This window comes from Peromyscus leucopus, chromosome 6 (genome assembly GCF_004664715.2).
Source record: "Peromyscus leucopus breed LL Stock chromosome 6, UCI_PerLeu_2.1, whole genome shotgun sequence".
In the NCBI taxonomy this organism is placed as follows: Eukaryota; Metazoa; Chordata; class Mammalia; order Rodentia; family Cricetidae; genus Peromyscus; species Peromyscus leucopus.
Window position 1 is genome coordinate 4,325,425 of NC_051068.1, and position 22,316 is coordinate 4,347,740.

General features: G+C 37.9%; 1 protein-coding gene across 3 annotated transcripts in view; it reads right to left on the reverse strand.

Moving 5' to 3' along the window:
* The window catches only part of Naaladl2 (N-acetylated alpha-linked acidic dipeptidase like 2), a 1,293,636-nt gene that overhangs the window by 378,149 nt on the left and 893,171 nt on the right, over positions 1-22,316 (reverse strand). For all 3 annotated transcript variants that reach the window (XM_037207283.1, XM_037207282.1, XM_028875806.2), the window contains one exon: positions 2,271-2,414. In XM_037207283.1, the coding sequence (XP_037063178.1) occupies positions 2,271-2,414 (144 nt within the window). The remainder of the gene's footprint in view (positions 1-2,270; positions 2,415-22,316) is intronic.

The window sequence follows — 22,316 nt, forward strand, 5'->3', positions numbered from 1 at the left end:
CTGGGAGAAGTCTTATAAGATGGAATAGATCAATAGGTTTGAGCAAATCAGGTCCATCTATAGAGTTTATAGAACCCTCAAACCTACTTACCATACGTTGTTGTAAAATGGTGACAAACTTCAAAAATATGAAGGGTAAAGGTGTCGATAAAGCACTTGTAATGGAGAAACTTGGCTGCATTTTGGCCTAGGTTTTAGAGAATCCTGATTCATTCTCACAGTGAGTTAAATAAATAAAATAAATAATTGCTTGATGTGTACATACATTTACCAATTTCTCAACCTTGATCAATTAAGATTTTCTAACTGTAGTTCAACTATGCTTGGAATACTCAATAAAAGGGCAAAATTAAACTGTATTGTATTTTACATTATTTTTAATTTGTAAACTAGTGGTGTGGCTCTTGTTCAAAGTAAAGAACCCTTTTGGTATTTTTATACCTTTACACATACATCAATATAAGCAATTATTACAATTTTATGAGTATATCACACACTCAAAAGTTAGTTATCATGGATGAGTCATAAAAAAGTTCTACACAGAACTTTGGTGTGATATGTCATTATCTTCTGTTTAAGATAAATTTAAACTCAAGCACACAAACTCGTAGTATGCTCATTCACTATCTGGAAAATATAAATGTAAGAGTCTGTTTTCTGAAAAATGAAGGTTAAACAAAAACACCAAATTCTTCTCTATCCTTAAGAACATTTGAATTTGTCTAACACAATAATAATAATAATTACTACATGAGAAAAACCTTATGTGACATAATTTCTTAGCAGATCTTTCATTTGCTTCTTTAACACTGGAATTGTGAAGTTTTAATTCTCAATCTCTACTTTCCTTCCTGGCTCCTCATATGCTGAACTTCATGTTGGAGGTGTAGCTAGAGAGCATTATTTCATGTTGTTAAGACACTTCACTGTCAAGAAGGCAGTTGATATTGTCATTTGATAAGAGGCTCATTAATACACACACAGCATTTGCAGTTTACAGAAGTGCTGGGCATATATTCACCTTTGATTCTAACAAAGGTGGCTTTTCTATGATCTGTAGAGCTGAGCACAGGGTATTTCCTGCAGAAGTGAGCTGAGAGACTACAACGTCATCACAGGAAATGTCAGTTCCCCGAAAGGTGGATAGTTATGAAATGCATAAACTCATCATTGAATTAACAAAATCAGAGCAGCAGAGATGGCTCAGCAGGAGGAGCCCCTGACCCCAAGCTGATGAGATTGATCCTAGGACTCACTTGCTGGAAGGAGTGAACTAACTCCAAAAGGTTGTCCTCTCCTGTCCATGCATATGCTGTGGCATATGCACACATATGCAGACTCGTACCCATACCCACACCCACACCCACCCACCCACCCCCAACCCCACATACACACACATACACACACACTGAAAAGTTCATATGTTTCTAACATCTAGGAGTCTTGACTTTGCAAATCTTTTCTTCAAAATGTATTTTAATACTATAGTTGTTAGGAGAAAAACAGATGATATGCTAGTGCATAGCGCCCCAGATCTGGTCACACACAAATCCAAAGGACCAGAATCTTAGTTCACAGTAGCCAGAGACATTTAACAATATGTAAAGACTGTCTCTTTTTCAGAACTTTAATGCTGAAGCTGAAGGCAGGAAAAAAGGTGCAGCCCATGCTTTCATCCCACCACAGGTAGCTTAACTGCTTCAGTTTTATCCTGCAAAGTCCAACAAGGCCTGACAAACTGCACCTCTGAACGAGAAGCATCTCCCAGGCGATGATGCATATAGACAGAGGGATTTTTTAGTCAATTGCAGGAATTAGGCTTTAATGCTTTATACTAAAAGACTTCATACCCCAGATAGCTGCTGCTATTCACTGATCTTGGCAGACAGCAAGACTGCCAGAAAGCCACTGCTATTCACTGAACCCTGACAGGCATCGAGCCCTCCAGAGCTGAGCCAGTGAAGCCATGTTAAGCAGATTTCCATGCATGTACAAATGCTTTGTTTGTGAAGCTCCTTTTCTTTGGAACAACTCAAACTCCCCCCTTTCTCCTTGAACAAGTATCCCAGCTTCATTAATCTCTTAGATCTTAAGCAAAATTACTTTCCAAACTCATCCTTATAAAAACACAGAATGCGACAGATCCCCTCCTACCAAAAGTCAGTAGTTTTGAAATGAATAATTATCAACCTTCCAAGAGATTTATTTTTTTTAAATAATCAAAGTTCTTAAAGTCTTCAGCAGACGCAAAGAAGCACAAGTTACCTTACCATTATGTGGAAGTTCTAGAGGGCGACAGGCATCATCATCCAGTTTCAGTTTTGGCAAAGGAATGAGTTTTTTAGCGAAGGATACCGAGATAGGCTGCACTAACAGAGAGGTGAGGTTTGGTCGGCTCTGTCTAAAGCTTCCATCTGTATTCAAAACAGAAAAAAACCCAAATCCTTAGCAAACAGAAACTGAACACAATCATAGACAAGTTCTTTGCAATCAAGTGTATAAATGTTTAGTAGTAAGTTTATATTTGTTTGTTTATTTCCTCCTCAATTAAATTCTGCTTGTTAAAATGATTGGAAACATCATAAAATTATTTAGTCTGAATAACCTTGTCTTTCTCCATCAAGCACTCACACAGACCCTACCACCAGTTCTACCACTGTGCCTCACTAAGGTAACAAGAAAGGAATGGAGACACAGAAATGCATGCGAACCAAGACAGCAGAGGGAGCTGGACTGCAGGAGCTGAAACCTTAGCAGCAAACATAGTGAGTGATCTCGGAGGCTGGAGCTGAAGTTATGGTGAGCAGACTGAGAAGGAGTGTGGCTTGTAACACAGAATTTGGAAGGTCCAGGGACTGGAAACTCCTGCAACTTTTGACAGGATATAGAAGAGGAGCCTATGAAACATGGTGTGAAGAAGGGCTCTGCTTCTTGTACACACAGTGTGGCTGCCTAGCCCTTCATCATGCCAGTGGGAAATGGGGAGATGAAGAAGAGGGAGGCTTCAGATTACAAGAAAGTTATCATTGTTAAGCAGGATACTATTAGGATGTCTGAGAATTCACATGGTTAACTCTGTGCCCAATGCCTTCAGACAATGGAGCATTTGCTAGTAGCAGGTAAGAGCAGGCCAATAGAAAATATCTTCTGAAATGAATGAAAATCAGAAGACCACTGATAAAAAACAAACTTGTCCAAGAGCTCCCACATCTAAGCTTATGGTCAATGACTGTTACCCACATCCATCCAAAACTAAAATCAACTTAATTTGACCATTCCTGAGAATAAGCTCTCAACCAAAGGCATATGCACAGAAGAAAAAAGCTGTGAGCAGAGACCAAGAAGCTGAGGAGAACCTCCAGGACAGCAGAATGAATGGGGATATATGAAGAATGAGCAGATATAAGCTAAGAATATGGACAGTAAGATTAGAGTTAGGATTTAAAGATTTCCCAGTGATACAGGAACAAAGTATTATCTGAAGACAGTGATTAGCTTTAACAGGACCATAAGTTTTGTAAAAAAGAAATGCAGTAGTACAATATGACTACAAGTGGAATAATCATAATTAATATAGTCAGAAAATTGCATTTCAGGAGAATAGAGGTAAAGAAATAAACTTGGAATAATGTACACGAGAGCAGAAAGTAAATTCTGATGATGAAGAATAATGAGACAATCAGAATAATGAGTAGAACTGAAATACAGGTCTAGCAAGATGACTCATATGGGAAATACTAGCCTTATAGATGTAAGAACATGAGTTTATTCACCAAAGTCCTCATGTTAAGGGAGGGTAGGGAAGGCATGTGGGTATTATGGCATACATTTAGAATCACATCAGAGACAGGAGAATTCCTCGAGGCAGCCTAGTCTAGTTCACAAGTTCCAGGCCTCCCATGAGAACCCCCATTTCTTTAAAAAAAAAAAAAGACAAGAGTTTAAGAAGCAACATCCAAGGATATCACCAACTTCCATATGCACATGCACATGTACAAGCTCACTTCATGTACAGATGTGCCTACACATGCACATACACATTGAATAATTAAAGTGATGTGTCTCAAACACAGGGAGGAGCAAAAAGTAAACTATAGAACACGGGTGACAGGAAAAGATGCTGAAACCAATTCAATTGCACACGCTGGAGAAATCAAGAGAAGGGGACAGAGGAAAGGTAGAGCAAGATAATTTTAGGAATTCAATTCTCTTTGAACTATTTGGATAAGTAATGAATTATATTTATCTATAATTTTAATAAAATGCAAATAAAAACTGATAAGAAAATAATTACGACAATGCGCACCATACTCAGAGAATAGTGAGGAGACAATAGGGCAAATGTGCTCAAGTCAACAACAAAACACTCGGGAAAACTATGTTCTGTCTCAGAAAAGGAAATTTACAGTTGAATGCAGACAGTTACATTTTAGAATGCAGTACTACATTTTCAGAACTTTAATAGGGAAATGATTCCTGGAGGTTTACTTGGAATTTAATTTAATCTGTCCACAGGTGGTACAGGCCTCCATAATCCTGGTAACCAGATTCCAGGAAGCAGATTATACATGAGAAAATACGTTTGTGAACCACTTTTTAAATTTATCTTGTGGAAAATCACAAGACGAAAAAATGATACTTTGCTTAAGGCTGTGGCTATCATAGAAGCTGTGGTTTTGAGGAAATAGTAATAAAGATTTAAACTGAGAATCAGTTTGTTGGAGAAGCACAGGGCTGGTCTTGGGTCTCCGTTATTACCTTATGCCCACACATGACAGTGAACTTTGACCACAGTGAACTTCACTGCTCCTTGACTGTTTCATGTCAAAGACTATGACAAGCTGTAAAATTTGCAGAGCCCAGAGCAAAGTGACATTGGAGGGTTGCTAGTTGGAAAAGCAGGAAAAATTTTGATACGACAACAGCATAGTTTAAATCAAGTGTGGGACGTTTCAGAAAGGACACCCTGAGACTGCACAGGTCATATGCTTACAAGCCAGGACATGCACGGTTCACAGACATGATGTTAGGAATCATGTAGCCTGTTGGGTCAAGATGACAGTGATATGCAGGTTTCAGGAAGTTGCTTTTAGCCAATACCAGTCCTCCTCTGCTCCAGGCTCTACCTTGGGCCCAGACAGTTCATGTCCTCAAACAGACCACACCTGGGTGGCTAGTTGGGAAGTTTTAGAACAGCCCACTTACTGTGACTCGCCATGTGTGCCTTTCCCACTCAGTTGTGACCTGGGTATTTTAATTGCACATGGAGCAGTATCTTTAAACATAGTAATATTTTATTTTGGAAAATTCTATACACTATGTAATATATGTAATATATTAATATATATTCCATCCACCTCTGTCTCCCTCCAACCTCTCTAGTCCCCATCCCACCTAGCTGTTTAATTTTCACCTTCATTTTAAGACCACTCTGTTGATATTCCTGTGAATGCTGCTGCTTTTGTATTATTTTCATCTACCTAGTGATGTTTTTCTTTTATCTTGCACCTTTTCAAATTTGCTTTTTGTCAGCTTCGTAGATAAGACAACCAATTCTGTAGACCCTCACTCCATCCTCTTTCTTCTATCCCTTTTACTTCCACCTTGTTTTTTGAGACAATGTCTCCTACTGGCCTAGAATTTGCCAAGTAGACAAGACTTGCCAACAAGAGAGCCCCAGGGGTCCAACTCACAAGCATCCATTACTTCATCTGACTTTTTAACACACATTCTTGCCTTCCAGCTTAGTCCCTCATACTTACAAGGCAAATTCTGCCTTACATCCCTGACAATTTGAAATCTGTGATTGGAAAGTTGTCATGGATGTCAGAGATTGGTATATTTCCAATAGCAAATAAAACTTAAGGTCATGAATGATGTCATACATACCACATGTCAAATAATCTTAAGTCCTGGGTTGCCAATATTCACACAATATCTACAAATGCCCTGTTTGTCCCTCTGTGTACTCTGTGATCTACATTTACTGTGAATTGACTTAAGCCATTCATTCCACCAAACATGTTTTGAGATCATCACACATGTCTAAGACACTCGCTTTCTGCAAAGTTCAGCTCAAGGCCATTTCCTACAGTAAGTTTCCACTGATAATTATCCCGTCTCTAACTCTTCACTATTTTGGTCTGTTTTCATTTCCAGTTAACATAATGATTAAATAAAATTACTTCCCCTTTCCTGTTAAAATATGACAAGTGGTGCATAGCACATTGTCAAGGGATCAAAAATTTGAGAAAGACAAACAAATCTACAATTGTTTGAAAAATATTCTGTCTTTCTCAGTCTTGGGGAGCCTATGAATGGAGCAGGGGCACAAATAAAGAAAAGTTTGTGTGTCTCTACTCACACTATGATCATGTTTTATTCCTAGCAAGCTCTTACCTCCCCAGAAGACACCCTAAATATATTTCCAAAGCCCATTTGTTCCCACTGACTCACTGATTAATCCTGTTCAAAAGCAATCATTGGTAGATGAAAACATTTCAATAAATAAAACATATTTAAATATATCTATCAGTTAATAAAAATCAATACTCAACTTCTATTTTCCTCTGAGATGCTCTATTAAGCATATAAAATAATGGATTTAAAAGTTGAATATGAGTGAACCTAAAAGCAAAATTTAGCATTCCTAAATCTTTGATGGTTTTTGTGCTGCATGAGTAATAGACTTGCATTAGTTTGAAATATCCTAAGTAATTGGTTCATTAATTTTTCACTTTCACCTTAATGGAAATCTGACAAACAGTTCACTTCTGAGAGCAGATACTAAAAGCAGGACTTTGAAGGACACTAAGATTTAATTATACTCACAAGCTATGTTTTAAAAATCTGTTTTATTAGAGAACTAGACTTTCATTTTCTTATATATTAAGACTTTTTTAATGCAACTAAACATGCATACCATTTCATTTAGTTATATTTTAAAGTACATAATGAACTATAAGAATACATCATAAATGATCCAAAACTAAGTGGGTTATAGGCAAGGATACAACGGCTATTAGGTAAGAAAATATGTGGCAAGCACTGAGTGCCTTCTGTGGTATCAGCTTCTGTGGTCTGGTCTGCAATGTCTAGCCTCAATAACCACTGACACCAACCTGCAGTACAACTGGTGGCTAACTGTCTTTACTTTCTGTATATGTCATGATCTAAAGAGAAAGGAAAATGGATCCCTTTTTATCAGTAATCCCACCTGTGACAATGGGCGATGGCTCAGTGGTTAGGAGCACATCTGCTGTTCAAGAGGGTATGAATTCAGTTCCCAGAACTCACATAGAACAGTTCTGAATCACCAGTAAGAAGTTCTTAGCAAACCTACACCTTCTCTCTGGTGCACATACCCACACACAGCATACATGTACATACAATCTTAAATTGGTTAATAAAAACAAATCTTTTAAAAAGTCATCAACCAACACAAACTGCTTTTTCTAAACCACCAGTGTCTTTGGTATGCTGATTTACAGAATAAAAGGTTCGTTACTTCACACAGTAAAACCTGAAGAGTGCAGGGCAAAATGAGAGAAATTAATTTAAATTTGCTATATAACTGTATATATCTAGTACAATATTGTATTGTATCCTTTCAAACTGTTAATGTCCACTTCAGTTACATTGGGAGCTGTGGGATGTCTTTCTGTATGCTGTGAATATGTGTTGTAATGATTGGTTAATGAAGAAGCTGCTCTGGCCAATGGCAAGTCAGGTTATAGCCAGGCAGGAAATCCAGCAGAGAGACAGAAAGAGGAAGGACCGAGTCAGGAGTTGCCAGCCAGACACAGAGGAAGCAAGATGACAAGGCAGAACTGAGAAAAGGTACCAACCCACATGGCTAAACATAGATAAGAAATGGGTTAATTTAAGATGTAAGAGCTAGCTCGTGAGAAGCCTGAGCCATTAAGCCATATAGTTTAAAAATAATATAAGCCTTAGTGTATTTTTTGGGTCTGAGCAGCTGCAGGACTGGGCCGGACATAGGAAAACTTCCAGCTACAATTGGGTGATGGGTATAAAAGGAACATTAGTGTCAATGCTCTCTCTCTCTCTCTCTCTCTCTCTCTCCCTCCACCCTCTCTCTCATATGGTTATGGGTATAAAGGGAACATTATTGCCAATGTTTGTTCTTTCTCTCTCTCTCTCACCCCTCTCTGTCTTTCTCTCTCTCTGTGTGCATGTGTGTGTGTGCGTGTGCCTGTGTGTGTGTGTGTGTGTGTGTGTGTGTGTGTGTGAGAGAGAGAGAGAGAAAATGAGAGAGGGTGTGGGGCAAGATTAAAGTCTGACTCAAATACCAATGTATATAACAAAAGCCAAGAATCAAAACAGAAATATCAGATTCTAGGAGTCTCAATATGAGGTACTGAGATAGTCTAAGGTATGAAATGTGCTGGTAAAATAAAAGACAGGACCCATGTGGATTAACAGGTTCTGAGAGGTAAAGGTGACTCCTGTATTTAGTTCAACTAACTCTCCTTTCATATCTCTGTCCTTCCATCCCTCTCCATCCTTCTCTCTCATGGTCCTTCTTTGTCATTAAATCTAAGCATATATCTCTTCATTTCACTGTATAGCCACTCAACAAGCAACAACCACATGATCCAGGCACCAGTCACAATGGAGAACATTAGGTCCTACCATCCAGAATCTATTATCTGACAAAATTACTCATGTGGCACCTGACACATCAGACAGGAATTGGCTTAAGGTGGTGTGTAGTTTTTCCACAATACAATTTATGTAATTTTAACAGCAACAAAAATGTAAAAGTGGGGCAATGAAGATGAAAACTGCTTGCTCCTTTCCTTGCTTTTTTGAAAAAAACTCAAGTAATCAAATAAAAGAAGTGTTTATGTGGCTGCTGTCCCAGAAGGCTATGCAGCTGTTGTCACAGAATATCTTATGTCCTTTCTTTTGAAGACTACCACCTTGACTGATGTCAAACCATTTGTCAAGTAGCACGACTGTATTTTCATTTTACTTGAGTCCACTAAATTTACAGTTATTTTTCTGAAATGACCATACCATTAAATTGGCTAGTCATTTTGTCATCCTTGCAGATATAGCTGAAACTTCATTTTTCTCAGTATTGTATAAACCACTATTGTAAATATCACTAACTCTCTTGGACCCAGTCAAAGTCAACACTGGTTGTTTAGATTAGTATTAAAAATGAAAACTCTCTCTCTTCTCTCTCTCTCTCTCTCTCTCTCTCTCTCTCTCTCTCCCTCCCTCCCTCCACACACACACACACAAACACACCACAGTTCTCATAGAGAGGGATTTTTAACAATGAATGGTTTTATTATTGATATCCATATTTCATATTTGTTTAATTTTACAAGATATCTCTTCCTCTCAAACCAATATGGATTTTAGATTATGTAAGTTCAAAGACAATAGAACACTGAAAATCTACATTTCGCTCAGGAAGATTTGTCTTCATTATCTGGCCCTCACAGAAACCTTTGATTATACAGAATACTGAAATTAATATGCTAATTCCTCACGTTCTTCTTATTCCACAGTGTCAGTGTGTAGAATCCATGGGACTCATTCACTGTTGCACATGTGAGAATGAACACAGTACTTAGAAAAACTTGGGTGCTCTGTGGATATTTATGAATGGATGGTTGGACTGAGGTACAAATGAACAGTTATGTTGTAGACACTGGTAACTTCATGGTTTGATTTGGTTATTAATCCTTTAAGCAAAAGCATATTGCCATGTTCCTAATCCTTAGTCAAACTTTGCAAAATTAGCCATAATTATGCAGTTATTTAGGAAGTAGAAAGTAATATACATACTTGTTAAACAAAATTTATTAATTATTGTGATCTTCATCTAGCTTAAACTAAAGCTTAAAATGAACCACATATAAAACCCCACACATTAATAGTAGGAGATCTCAACACCCCAATTTCACCACTGGACAGATCTCCCAAATAGAAACTTAACAGAGAAATAAAGGACTTAACTGATGTCATGACCCAAATTGACCTAATAGATATCTACAGAACATTCCATCCTAACAAGAAAGAATATACCTTCTTCTCAGCACCCCATGGAACTTTCTCTAAAATTGACCACATACATGGCCACAAAGCAAATCTCAACAGATACAAAACAATTGGAATAACCTCCTGTGTTCTATCAGACCACCATGGTTTAAAGTTAGATTTCAACAACAACAGAAACTACAGAAAACCTACAATCTCATGGAAACTGAATAATGCTCAACTGAATCACCAATGGGTTAAGGAAGAAATAAAAAAAGAAATTAAAGACTTCCTAGAGATCAATGAAAATGAAGACACCACATACCAAAACTTATGGGAAACTATAAAAGCAGTGCTAAGAGGGAAATTAATATCACTAAATGCCCACATAAAGAAGTTGGAGAAATCCCACACTAGTGACTTAACAGCACACCTGAAAGCTCTAGAAGAAGAAGAAGCAAAGTCTCCAGGAAGAATAGACACCAGGAAATTATCAAAGTGAGAGGTGAAATTAATAAATTAGAAACTAAGAGAATAATACAAAAAATTAATGAAACAAAGAGTTCGTTCTTTGAGAAAATCAACAAGATAGACAAGCCCCTATCCAAACTAACCAAAAGAGAGTGATAATCCAAATCAACAAAATCAGAAATGAAAAGGAGGACATAACAACAGACATTGAGGAAATCCAGAGAATTATAAGGTCATATTTCAAAAACCTCTACTCCACAAAACTGGAAAACCTAAAAGAAATGAACAATTTTCTGGATAGGTACCCCATATCAAAGTTAAATCAAGAGCAGATAAACTGTTTAAGTAGTCCAATAACCCCTAAGGAAATAGAAGCAGTCATTAAAAGTCTCCCAAACAAAAAAAGCCCAGGACCAGATGGTTTCAGTGAAGAATTCTACCAGATCTTCAAAGAAGAGTTAATACCAATACTCTCTAAATTGTTCCACACAATAGAAACAGAAGGAACATTACCAAACTCCTTCTATGAGGCTACAATTACCCTGATTCCTAAACCAAATAAGGTTACAACAAAGAAAGAGGACTACAGACCGATCTTCCTCATGAATATTGATGCAAGAATACTCAATAATATACGGGCAAACTGAATCCAAGAACACATCAAAACAATTATTCACCATGATCAAGTAGGCTTCATGCCAGTGATGCAAGGGTGGTTCAACATACAAAAGTCTGTCAATGTAATACACCATATAAACAAACTCAAAATCACATGATCATCTCACTAGATGCAGAAAAGGCATTTGACAAAATCCAGCACCCCTTCATGATAAAAGTCTTGGAGCGATCAGGAATACAGGGAACATACCTAAACATAATAAAGGCAATATATAGCAAGCAACAGCCAACATCAAATTAAATGGAGAGAAACTCAAAGCAATTCCACTAAAATCAGGAACGAGGCAAGGCTGTCCACTCTCCCCATACTTATTCAATATAGTACTTGAAGTTCTAGCCAGAGCAATAAGACAACATAAGGAGATTAAGGGGATACAAATTGGAAAGGAAGAAGTCAAGCTTTCTCTATTTGCAGATGACATGATAGTATACTTGAGTGACCCCAAAGATTCCACCCAGGAACTGATACAGCTTATAAACACCTTCAGCAACATAGCAGGATACAAGATCAACTCAAAAAAATCAGTAGCCCTCCTATATACAATGGACAAAGAAGCTGAGAAGGCAATTAGAGATAATTCACCCTTTACAATAGCCACAAATGTCATAAAATATCTTGGGGTAACACTAACCAAGCAAGAGAAGGACCTATATGACAAGAACTTTAAGTCCCTTAAAAAAAGAAATTGAAGAAGATGTCAGAAAATGGAAAGATCTCCCATGCTCATGGATAGAAAGGACTAACAGAGTAAAAATGGCAATCTTACCAAAAGCAATATACAGATTCAATGCAATCCCCATCAAAATACCAACACAATGCTTCACAGACCTGGAAAGAATAATACTCAACTTCATATGGAAAAACAAAAAACTCAGGGTAGCCAAAAGAATCCTGTACAATAAAACAACCTCTGGAGGCATCACAATCCCTGACTTCAAACTCTACTATAGAGCTACAGTAATAAAAACAGCTTGGTATTGGCATAAAAACCGACATGTGGACCAATGGAATCGAATTGAAGACCCTGACATTAACTCGCACACCTATGAACATATAATTTTTGACAAAGAAGCCAAAAGTGTACAATGGAAAAAAGAAAGCGTCTTCAACAAATGGTGCTGACATAACTGGATATCAATGTGTAGAAGGCTGCAAATAGATCCATATCGATAAATGTGCACAAAACTTAGGTCCAAGTAGATCAAGGACCTCAACATAAATCCAGATACTCTGAACCTGCTAGAAGAGAAAGTAGGAAGTAGTCGTGAATGCATTGGCATAGGAGATCACTTCCTAAAAATAACACCAGTAGCACAGACACTAAGAGAAACAATCAATCAATGGGACCTCTTGAAACTGAGAAGCTTTTGTAGAGCAAAGTATACAGTCAACAAAGCAAAGCAACAGCCTACAGAATGGGAAAAGTTCTTCACCAACCCCACATCTGACAGAGGACTGATATCCAGAATATATAAGGAACTCAAGAAATTAGACATCAAAATGTCCAATTAAGAAATGGGCTATAGAACAGAGAATTCTCAACAGAGGAAACTCAAATGGGTGAAGGACATTTAAGGAATTGCTCAACATCCCTAATCATCAGGGAAATGCAAATCAAAACAACTCTGAGATACCATCTTACACCTGTCAAAATGGCTAAGATCAAAACACTGAAGACACCTTATGCTGCTGAGGATGTGGAGCTAGGGGAACTCTCTTCCACTGCTGGTGGGAATGCAATCTTGTACAGCCACTTTGGAAATCAATATGGTGCTTTCTTAGAAAATTGGGACTCAATCTCCCCCAAGATCCACCTATACCACTCTTGAGCATATACCCAAGAAATGCTCAATCATACCACAAGAGCATTGCTCAGCTATGTTCATATCAGCATTGTTTGTAATAGCCAAAACCTGGAAATAACCTAGATGCCCTTCAACTGAAGAAGGGATAAATAAATTATGGCACATATACACAATGGAATACTACTCAGCAGAGAAAAACAATGACATCATGAGGTTTGCAGGATGGATCTAGAAAAAATCATCCTGAGTGAGGTAACCTAGACTCAGAAAGACAGATATGGTATGTACTCACTCATAAGAGGATACTAGATGTGGAACAAGGATGACTGGACTGCTACTCATATCACCAGGGAGGCTACCTGGAAAACAGTACCCCAAGAAAGACAGGAGGATCGCCTAATGATGAAGAAATGGCTGAGATCTATATGAACAACCTGGATATAAGTGGGAGTAATGAAGGGCAAGGGTTGAGGGAAAGAGAGCCTGTGGGAGCGGGAGATCCCAGCTGGATCAAGAACAGAGAGGGAGAACATGGAATAGGTGACCATGGTAAATGAAGACCACATGAGAAAAGGAAGAAACAGTGATAGAGAGGCCCACAGAAATCCACATAGATACCCCCACAATAGACTGCTGGCAATGGTCGAGAGACAGCCTGAACTGACCTACTCTGGTGATGGGATGGCCAAACACCCTAATAGTCATGCCAGAAACCCCATCCAAGGACTGAGGCATCTAGATGCAGAGATCCACGGCTAGGCCCCGGGTGGAGCTCCGGGAGTCCAATTAGCGAGAAAGAGAAGGGTTTATATGAGCTAGAATTGTTGAAACCAAGGTTAGATAAAGCACAGGGACAAATAGCCAAACGAATGGAAACACATGAACTATGAACCAAAGGCTGAGGGGTCCCCAACTGGATCAGGCCCTCTGAATAGATCTCTGAACTATTCGAAGGCCACCTGGCCAAACATCCTAATTGTCATGCTAGAAACCCCATCCAATGACTGAGGGAACCGGTTGTAGAGATCCATGGCCAGGCCCCAGGTGGAGCTCCAGGAGTCCAATTGGTGAGAAAGAGGAGGGTTTGTATGAGGGAGAATTGTTGAGACCAAGGTTGGAGAAAGCACAGGGACAAATAGCCAAACGAATGGAAACACATGAACTATGAACCAATAGCTGAGGAGCCCCCAACTGGATCAGGTCCTCCCGATAAATAAGACAGTTGATTAGCTTGATCTGCTTGGGAGGCATCCAGACAGTGGGACCGGGTCCTGTCCTCAGTGCATGAACTGGCAGTTTGGAACCTGAGGCTTATACAGGGACACTTGGCTCAGCCTGGGAGGAAGGGATTGGACCTGCCTGGACTGAATCTACCAGGTTGAACTCAATCCTCAGGGGACTCTTTACCCTGGAGGAGATGGGAATAGGGGTGGGCTGGGGGGAAGGCCAGGGTGAGGTGGGAAGGTGGGGTGGGGGGTGGGAGGGAAGAGAAGAAGGAATTCGTGTCTGATATGTAAAAATAAATTTAATAAATAAATTTAAAAATGAAAAAAAGAATTATTCATAACTCCCCCCAAAAATAATGTATATATAAGAAAAGTCATATAAAGTTGATTCAAGGAGCTGCAGAGATGGCCCGGTGCTTAACAGCACTTGCAGCCCTCCCAGATAACCTGGGTTTGACTTTCCAGCACTACACAGCAGCTCATAACCATTCAATTCCAAAGTATCTGACACAATCTTCTGGCCTCAACAGGTATTACACGCACATGATGTACAGACACACACAGGCAAAAGACACATATACATAACAAAGTGAAAAAAAAAGTCACAGAGGCTCTTCCTGTCTAACTCATTTACAAGTATTTGTCATATATATGAAATAGACATAAAAAGAAGAAGATAACTTTTCAGATGGTTAAATGCATGTTTTTTTTTTATGTTTAGACATACAAACTCAGCATTTGTATTGGTCAAGTAAAATTATTTCTGGTCCAAGTAAGATAATATCTAACTCAGTACTCTACTCTGTTTGGTCCAACAAATAGGCTAACATATGTACAAAACTGTCACTACTAAGACAAGGGGACTTTCATGGTTTTTACTCATATAGTAAAACCTTTCACAAATACCCAGTAAAACAAGGTGTGAAGCTAGAGTTTATGTACTATATCACATTGTACATACTTTTTAATTGTAATGATAGTTGACATGTGGTATGTCCTATAATTTTAATATTATTTACCGAATTAGATTATATTTTCCTTCATATTTTCTCAGATATTCAGTGCTTTGAAACACATTAATATAACTATTTCAAGAGAAAGCCAAGTCCTGTATTTTCATTAATAATGTCTTCTTTAAAGCATTTAAAAAATCTGGTCCTTTCTCCCAAAGAAGAAACAGTTCTTTTTGATACAGCATTTTTATCTCACTGAATAAATTATAAATCTGTCACTTTATGTGAAATTTAGGTTGTATAATAACAATGACACTATTTTTATACTGACAGATGTTTTCTTATTTCTATTTCAGAGGGATAACAGGCTACATTAGAGCTATTCTCTACACAATACTAAAATTTCTATATTCATTATTCTAAGACTATTTCATTCCCTAAAGCATTGACAAAATATTAGCATTTGCAAATAGCAATGAAAAATAAATAGATAAACTATCAAGTTTGCTTTCTACTTCAAGGGGAGTAGTCTTGATTCATAACTGGAATAATTGACCATCTGCACATTATGTGCACCAAAAGTAAAGCAATCTTCTATAGAGGCTTTCCCTTGAGAAGCCACTCATCTCAGACTTGAAGGGTATAAACATGGGGATGATTTGCAAATTTTCTCCTTTTCAAAAAAGTGTGTTTTGCATTTTTAAATGACAGTAAATAAAATATGCTTTGCTTGCTTAATTTGTTATAGTTGTGGAAGTTTGCAGCCATTAATTTGCAATAACAATTTTCACACAAGAATTCAATGAGAATATCTTATTTTTTGAGTCTGATAATATGAGTGGGGAGAAGAGTAACTATTTTGATATTTACACATTGGTAAAGGTTTCTTAATAATTCTATATAAAGGAGCTAGTGTTTGATTCCATGATAAAGATACTATGAGAATAATGAAATACCAGATGTAAAGTATTTCTTAGATATTTATGGTGTCTTCAATCTTTTCTATTGTGACATGGTAATATTAACACAAGGAAGACACCAACTGATGGTCTGGAATGCCATCTGGCATTTACTCTAACCCAGAAGTGATTCTGAGGAAACTTTTGTGATATTTGTCCTAAGGTCTTAAACTTATAATGTGGACATGGGATGCTTGATATGAACTTAACAGAAATATTTCCTACCTTGACAATGACTTGCTTAATGATGTGTGTTTTGGAGTTGGAATGAGAATGTGAAAGAATTCAGTAGAATTTTACAATTAGTATAATAATATGAGTAAAAATGTATTTTACTATTAATTATGCATAGAATAATCACTTATTTGTTATAATCATGCCTATATTGAGAGAAGATACATGCAAAGGCAAAATGACATTTTAATGATCCATGGATATAAATGACCATTAAGAAATTCCATTAATAAGCCACATATAAAACCCCGAACATTAATAATGGGAGATCTCAACACCCCACTTTCACCACTGGACAGATCTCCCAAATAGAAACTTAACAGAGAAATAAAGGACTTAACTGATGTCATGACCCAAATTGACCTAATAGATATCTACAGAACATTCCATCCTAACAAGAAAGAATATACCTTCTTCTCAGCACCCCATGGAACTTTCTTTAAAATCAACCACATACGTGGCCACAAAGCAAATCTTAACAGATACAAAACAATTAGAATAACCTCCTGTGTTCTATCAGACCACCATGGTTTAAAGTTAGATTTCAACAACAACAGAAACTACAGAAAACCTACAATCTCATGGAAACTGAATAATGCTCAACTGAATCACCAATGGGTTAAGGAAGAAATAAAAAAAGAAATTAAAGACTTCCTAGAGATCAATGAAAATGAAGACACCACATACCAAAACTTATGGGAAACTATAAAAGCAGTGCTAAGATGGAAATTCATAGCACTAAATGCCCACATAAAGAAGTTGGAGAAATCCCACACTAGTGACTTAACAGCACACCTGAAAGCTCTAGAAGAAGAAGAAGCAAAGTCTCCCAGGAAGAATAGACACCAGAAAATTATCAAAGTGAGAGGTGAAATTAATAAATTAGAAACTAAGAGAATAATACAAAAAATTAATGAAACAAAGAGTTCGTTCTTTGAGAAAATCAACAAGATAGACAAGCCCCTATCCAAACTAACCAAAAGAGAGTGATAATCCAAATCAACAAAATCAGAAATGAAAAGGAGGACATAACAACAGACATTGAGGAAATCCAGAGAATTATAAGGTCATATTTCAAAAACCTCTACTCCACAAAACTGGAAAACCTAAAAGAAATGGACATTTTTCTGGATAGGTACCACATACCTAAGTTAAATCAAGACCAGATAAACTGTTTAAATAGTCCAATAACCCCTAAGGAAATAGAAGCAGTCATTAAAAGTCTCCCAACCAAAAAAAGCCCAGGACCAGATGGTTTCAGCGCAGAATTCTACCAGATCTTCAAAGAAGAGTTAATACCAATACTCTCTAAATTGTTCCACATAATAGAAACAGAAGGAACATTACCAAACTCCTTCTATGAGGCTACAATTACCCTGATTCCTAAACCAAACAAGGATGCAACAAAGAAAGAGGACTACAGACCGATCTTCCTCATGAATATTGATGCAAAAATACTCAATAAAATACTGGCAAACAGACTCCAAGATCACATCAGAACAATTATCCACCATGATCAAGTAGGCTTCATCCCAGGGATGCAACATACAAAAGTCCATCAATGTAATACACCATATAGACAAACTCAAAGAAAAAAACGCATGATCATCTCACTAGATGCAGAAAAGGCATTTGACAAAATCCAACACTCCTTCATGATAAAAGTCTTGGAGTGATCAGGAATACAAAGAACATACCTAAACATAATAAAGGCAATATATAGCAAACCAACAGCCAACATCAAATTAAATGGAGAGAAACTCAAAGCAAACTAAAATCAGGAATGAGGCAAGGTTGTCCACTCTCTCCATACTTATTCAATATAGTACTTGAAGTTCTAACCAGAGCAATAAGACAACATAAGGAGATTAAGGGGATACAAATTGGAAAGGAAGAAGTCAAGCTTTCTCTATCTGCAGATGGCATGATAGTATACTTGAGTGACCCCAAAGATTCAACCAAGGAATGGATACAGCTTAAAAACACCTTCAGCAACATAGCAGGATACAAGATCAACTCAAAAAAATCAGTAGCCCTCCTATATACAATGGACAAAGAAACTGAGAAGGCAATTAGAGATAATTCACCCTTTACAATAGCCACAAATGTCATAAAATACCTTGGGGTAACACTAACCAAGCAAGAGAAGGACCTATATGACAAGAACTTTAAGTCCCTGAAAAAAGAAATTGAAGAAGATGTCAAAAAATGGAAAGATCTCCCATGCTCATGGATAGGCAGGGTTAACATAGTAAAAATGGCAATCTTACCAAAAGCAATCTACAGATTCAATGCAATCCCCATCAAAATACCAACACAATTCTTCACAGACCTGGAAAGAATAATACTCAACTTCATATGGAAAAACAAAAAACCCAGGATAGCCAAAAGAATCCTGTACAATAAAACAACCTCTGGAGGCATCACAATCCCTGACTTCAAGCTCTACTATAGAGCTACAGTAATAAAAACAGCTTGGTATTGGCATAAAAACCAACATGTGGACCAATGGAATAGAATTGAAGACCCTGACATTAATCCACATACCTATGAACATATAATTTTTGACAAAGAAGCCAAAAGTGTACAATGGAAAAAAGAAAGCATCTTCAACAAATGGTGCTGGCCTAACTGGATATCAACGTGTAGAATAAATATATAGATCCATATCTGTCACCGTGCACAAAACTTAAGTCCAAGTGAATCAAAGATCTCAACATAAATCCAGCTACTCTGAACCTGCTAGAAGAGAAAGTAGGAAGTAGTCTTGAACGCATTGGCATAGGAGATTACTTCCTAAATATAACACCAGTAGCACAGACACTGATCAATGGGACCTCTTGAAACTGAGAAGTTTTTGTAGAGCAAAGGATAAGATCAACAAGGCAAAATGACAGCCTACAGAATGGGAAAAGTTCTTCACCAACCCCACATCTGACAGAGGACTGATATCCAGAATATATAAGGAACTCAAGAAATTAGACATCAAAACGACCAACAGTCCAATTGAGAAATGGGCTTTAGAACTAAATAGAGAATTCTCAACAGAGGAAACTCAAATGGCTGAAAGACATTTAAGGAATTGCTCAACATCCCTAATCATCAGGGAAATGCAAATCAAAACAACTCTGAGATACCACCTTATGCCTGTCAGAATGGCTAAGATCAAAAACACTGAAGACACCTTATGCTGCCGAGGATGTGGAGCTAGGGGAACTCTCTTCCACTGCTGGTGGGAATGCAATCTTGTACAGCCACTTTGGAAATCAATATGGTGCTTTCTTAGAAAATTGGGACTCAATCTCCCCCAAGATCCAGCTATACCACTCTTGGGCATATACCCAAGAAATGCTCAATCATACCACAAGAGCACTTGCTCAGCTATGTTCATATCAGCATTGTTTGTAATAGCCAAAACCTGGAAACAACATAGATGCCCTTCAACTGAAGAAGGGATAAATAAATTATGGCACATATACACAATGGAATACTACTCAGCAGAGAAAAACAATGACATCATGAGGTTTGCAGGCAAATGGATGGATCTAGAAAAAATCATCCTGAGTGAGGTAACCCAGACTCAGAAAGACAAATATAGTGTGTACTCACTCATAGGAAGATGCTAGATGTTGAACAAGGATGACTGGACTGCTACTCACATCACATCACCAGTGAGGCTACCTGGAAAACGGGACCCCAAGAAAGACATGGAGAAATGGATGAGATCTACATGAACAGCCTGGACATGAGTGGGAGCAATGAAGGGTGAGGGTCAAGGGAAAGAGAGCAGGAGATCCTAGCTGGATCAAGAAAAGAGAGGGAGAACAAGGAATAGGAGACCATGGTAAATGAAGACCACATGAGAAGGGGAGGAAGCAGAGAGCTAGGGAGGCCCAAGGAAATCCACAAAGATACCCCTGCAAAAGACTGCTGGCAGTGGTTGAGAGACGGCCGGGACTGACCTACTCTAGTGATGGGATGGCCAAACACCCTGATAATTGTGCCATAAACCCCGTCCAAGGACTGAGGAATCTGGATGCAGACATTCACGGCTGGGCCCTGGTGGAGCGCTGGGAGTCTAATTAGTGAGAAAGAGGAGGGTTTATATGAGCGAGAATTGTTGAAGCCAAGGTTGAATAAAGCACAGGGACAAAAAATTAAATGAATGGAAGCACATGACCTATGAACCAAAGGCTGAGGGTCCCCCAACTGGATCAGGCCCTCTGAATGGGTGAGACAGTCATTTGGCTTGATCTGTTTGGGAGGTAGCTGGGCGGTGGTGCGGGTCCTGGGCTCGTTGCATGAGTTGGCTGTTTGAATCCTGAGACTTATGCAGGGACGCTTGGCTCGGTCTGGGGGCGGGGGGGACTGGACCTGCCTGGACTGAGTCTATCAGGTCGATCCCGGTCCTTGGGGGAGACCTTGATCTGGAGGAGGTGGGAATGTGGGGTGTGCTGGGGGAGGGGGAGGGGGTTGGGGGGGAGAGCATGGGAATCTGTGGCTATTATGTGGAACTGAATGGTGTTGTAAAATAAAAAATAAATAAATTAATTAAAAAAAGAAATTCCAGTAAATATCAAACTCTATTACTAATTATTTTTTCTGAATACATAAATATGACAATCTTTTTACAAAAGTATCTTCAATTTAGTCAATGTAATGAGACTCAAAATAGGACAGAGATTAGGAAATTGTAATGGGAACACATTATTTTATGAGACTTACTACATGAAAAAGACTATAGTAATTTTGCCTATCTTGTTAATAAAGTATTTTTTCCAATATATTTAAAGACCATCTCATTAAAAACATCTTCCCTGAAGTTAGAACAAAGGTTTCAATGGCACAGTATGAGATATGGCTGTGCCCACTGCACTATTAAGAAAACTGACTATAAGCTACTGTGTTGTTAAATGATAGCAAAGTCATCTTTAACAACTGTGTCCAGGACTTCAAACAGCCCATGAATGGGCAATCTTTTGAAACATTGTGATCTTAATGTAACTTGAACCAAATTCAATATGATTTAAATTGCTCTCAACTTTTTTCTTAGTTTCTTCATATAATTTTATAAAAGCTCAAAAATATGTCCCATCTCATGCTCACATAAAAGTCATTTTTCACTCTTAGACAACACACTGTCTCTTTCATTCTTAGAAGAAGCAGGGATTGATGAGGTCCTTAAATAAGTGAGGGAATTCAAAATCTTATTCCACAGGAAGAACAGACCCATGAGAAAAATAAAAACTGAACAAGGTAATTGTTAATGAGTGTCTCAGAAGTGCCCCATGGATGGTAAAATCTTGCTTGTCAGAACACAGCACCATGTAGTAACTTTTGTTGTCTCTTCCATAGGGAAGAAAGGCTTTTACAATACATGATGGAGCTCTACAAATCAATTCTTCGATCGCTACTCATTAGCTCCATCTATTATAGAATGATCCTGGCCTTTACAGTTTTCCATTTCAAACTACCAGAAAAATAAATTAACTGGAGAAGAGATGGTGCTAGAGAAAAAATCAGTTATTCAAACTTTGATATAAAATAAAGAAGTAAAAGGGTGTGACATATAGTCTAGGTCACTTTTAGGCTAGTACATACATTATAGGCTAAAACTTGACTTGCACTATCCTTTCTGTGGCGAAATTTTATGATGTATTAAGAGGTGTGGGGAATATCAAGGCAGTAATATAGAAGTTCTATAAGACTTTGAATGGACAAAGTGGCACTATGAAAATGGATTGCAGACATTTTGTGTGTGTGTTGTAGAATACCATTCTAAAGTGTGTTGCATTTGTTTATGCTGTGGAACATTTGCTTAATGGTGCAAAATGTGTTGCATTCTTTTTTTTTTCTTTTCTTTTCTTTTATTTTACAATACAATTCAGTTCTACATATCAGCCACGAATTCCTTTTATCTCCCTCCTCCTGCTCCCCTCCCCTTCCCCCCAGCCCACTCTCCATTCCCACCT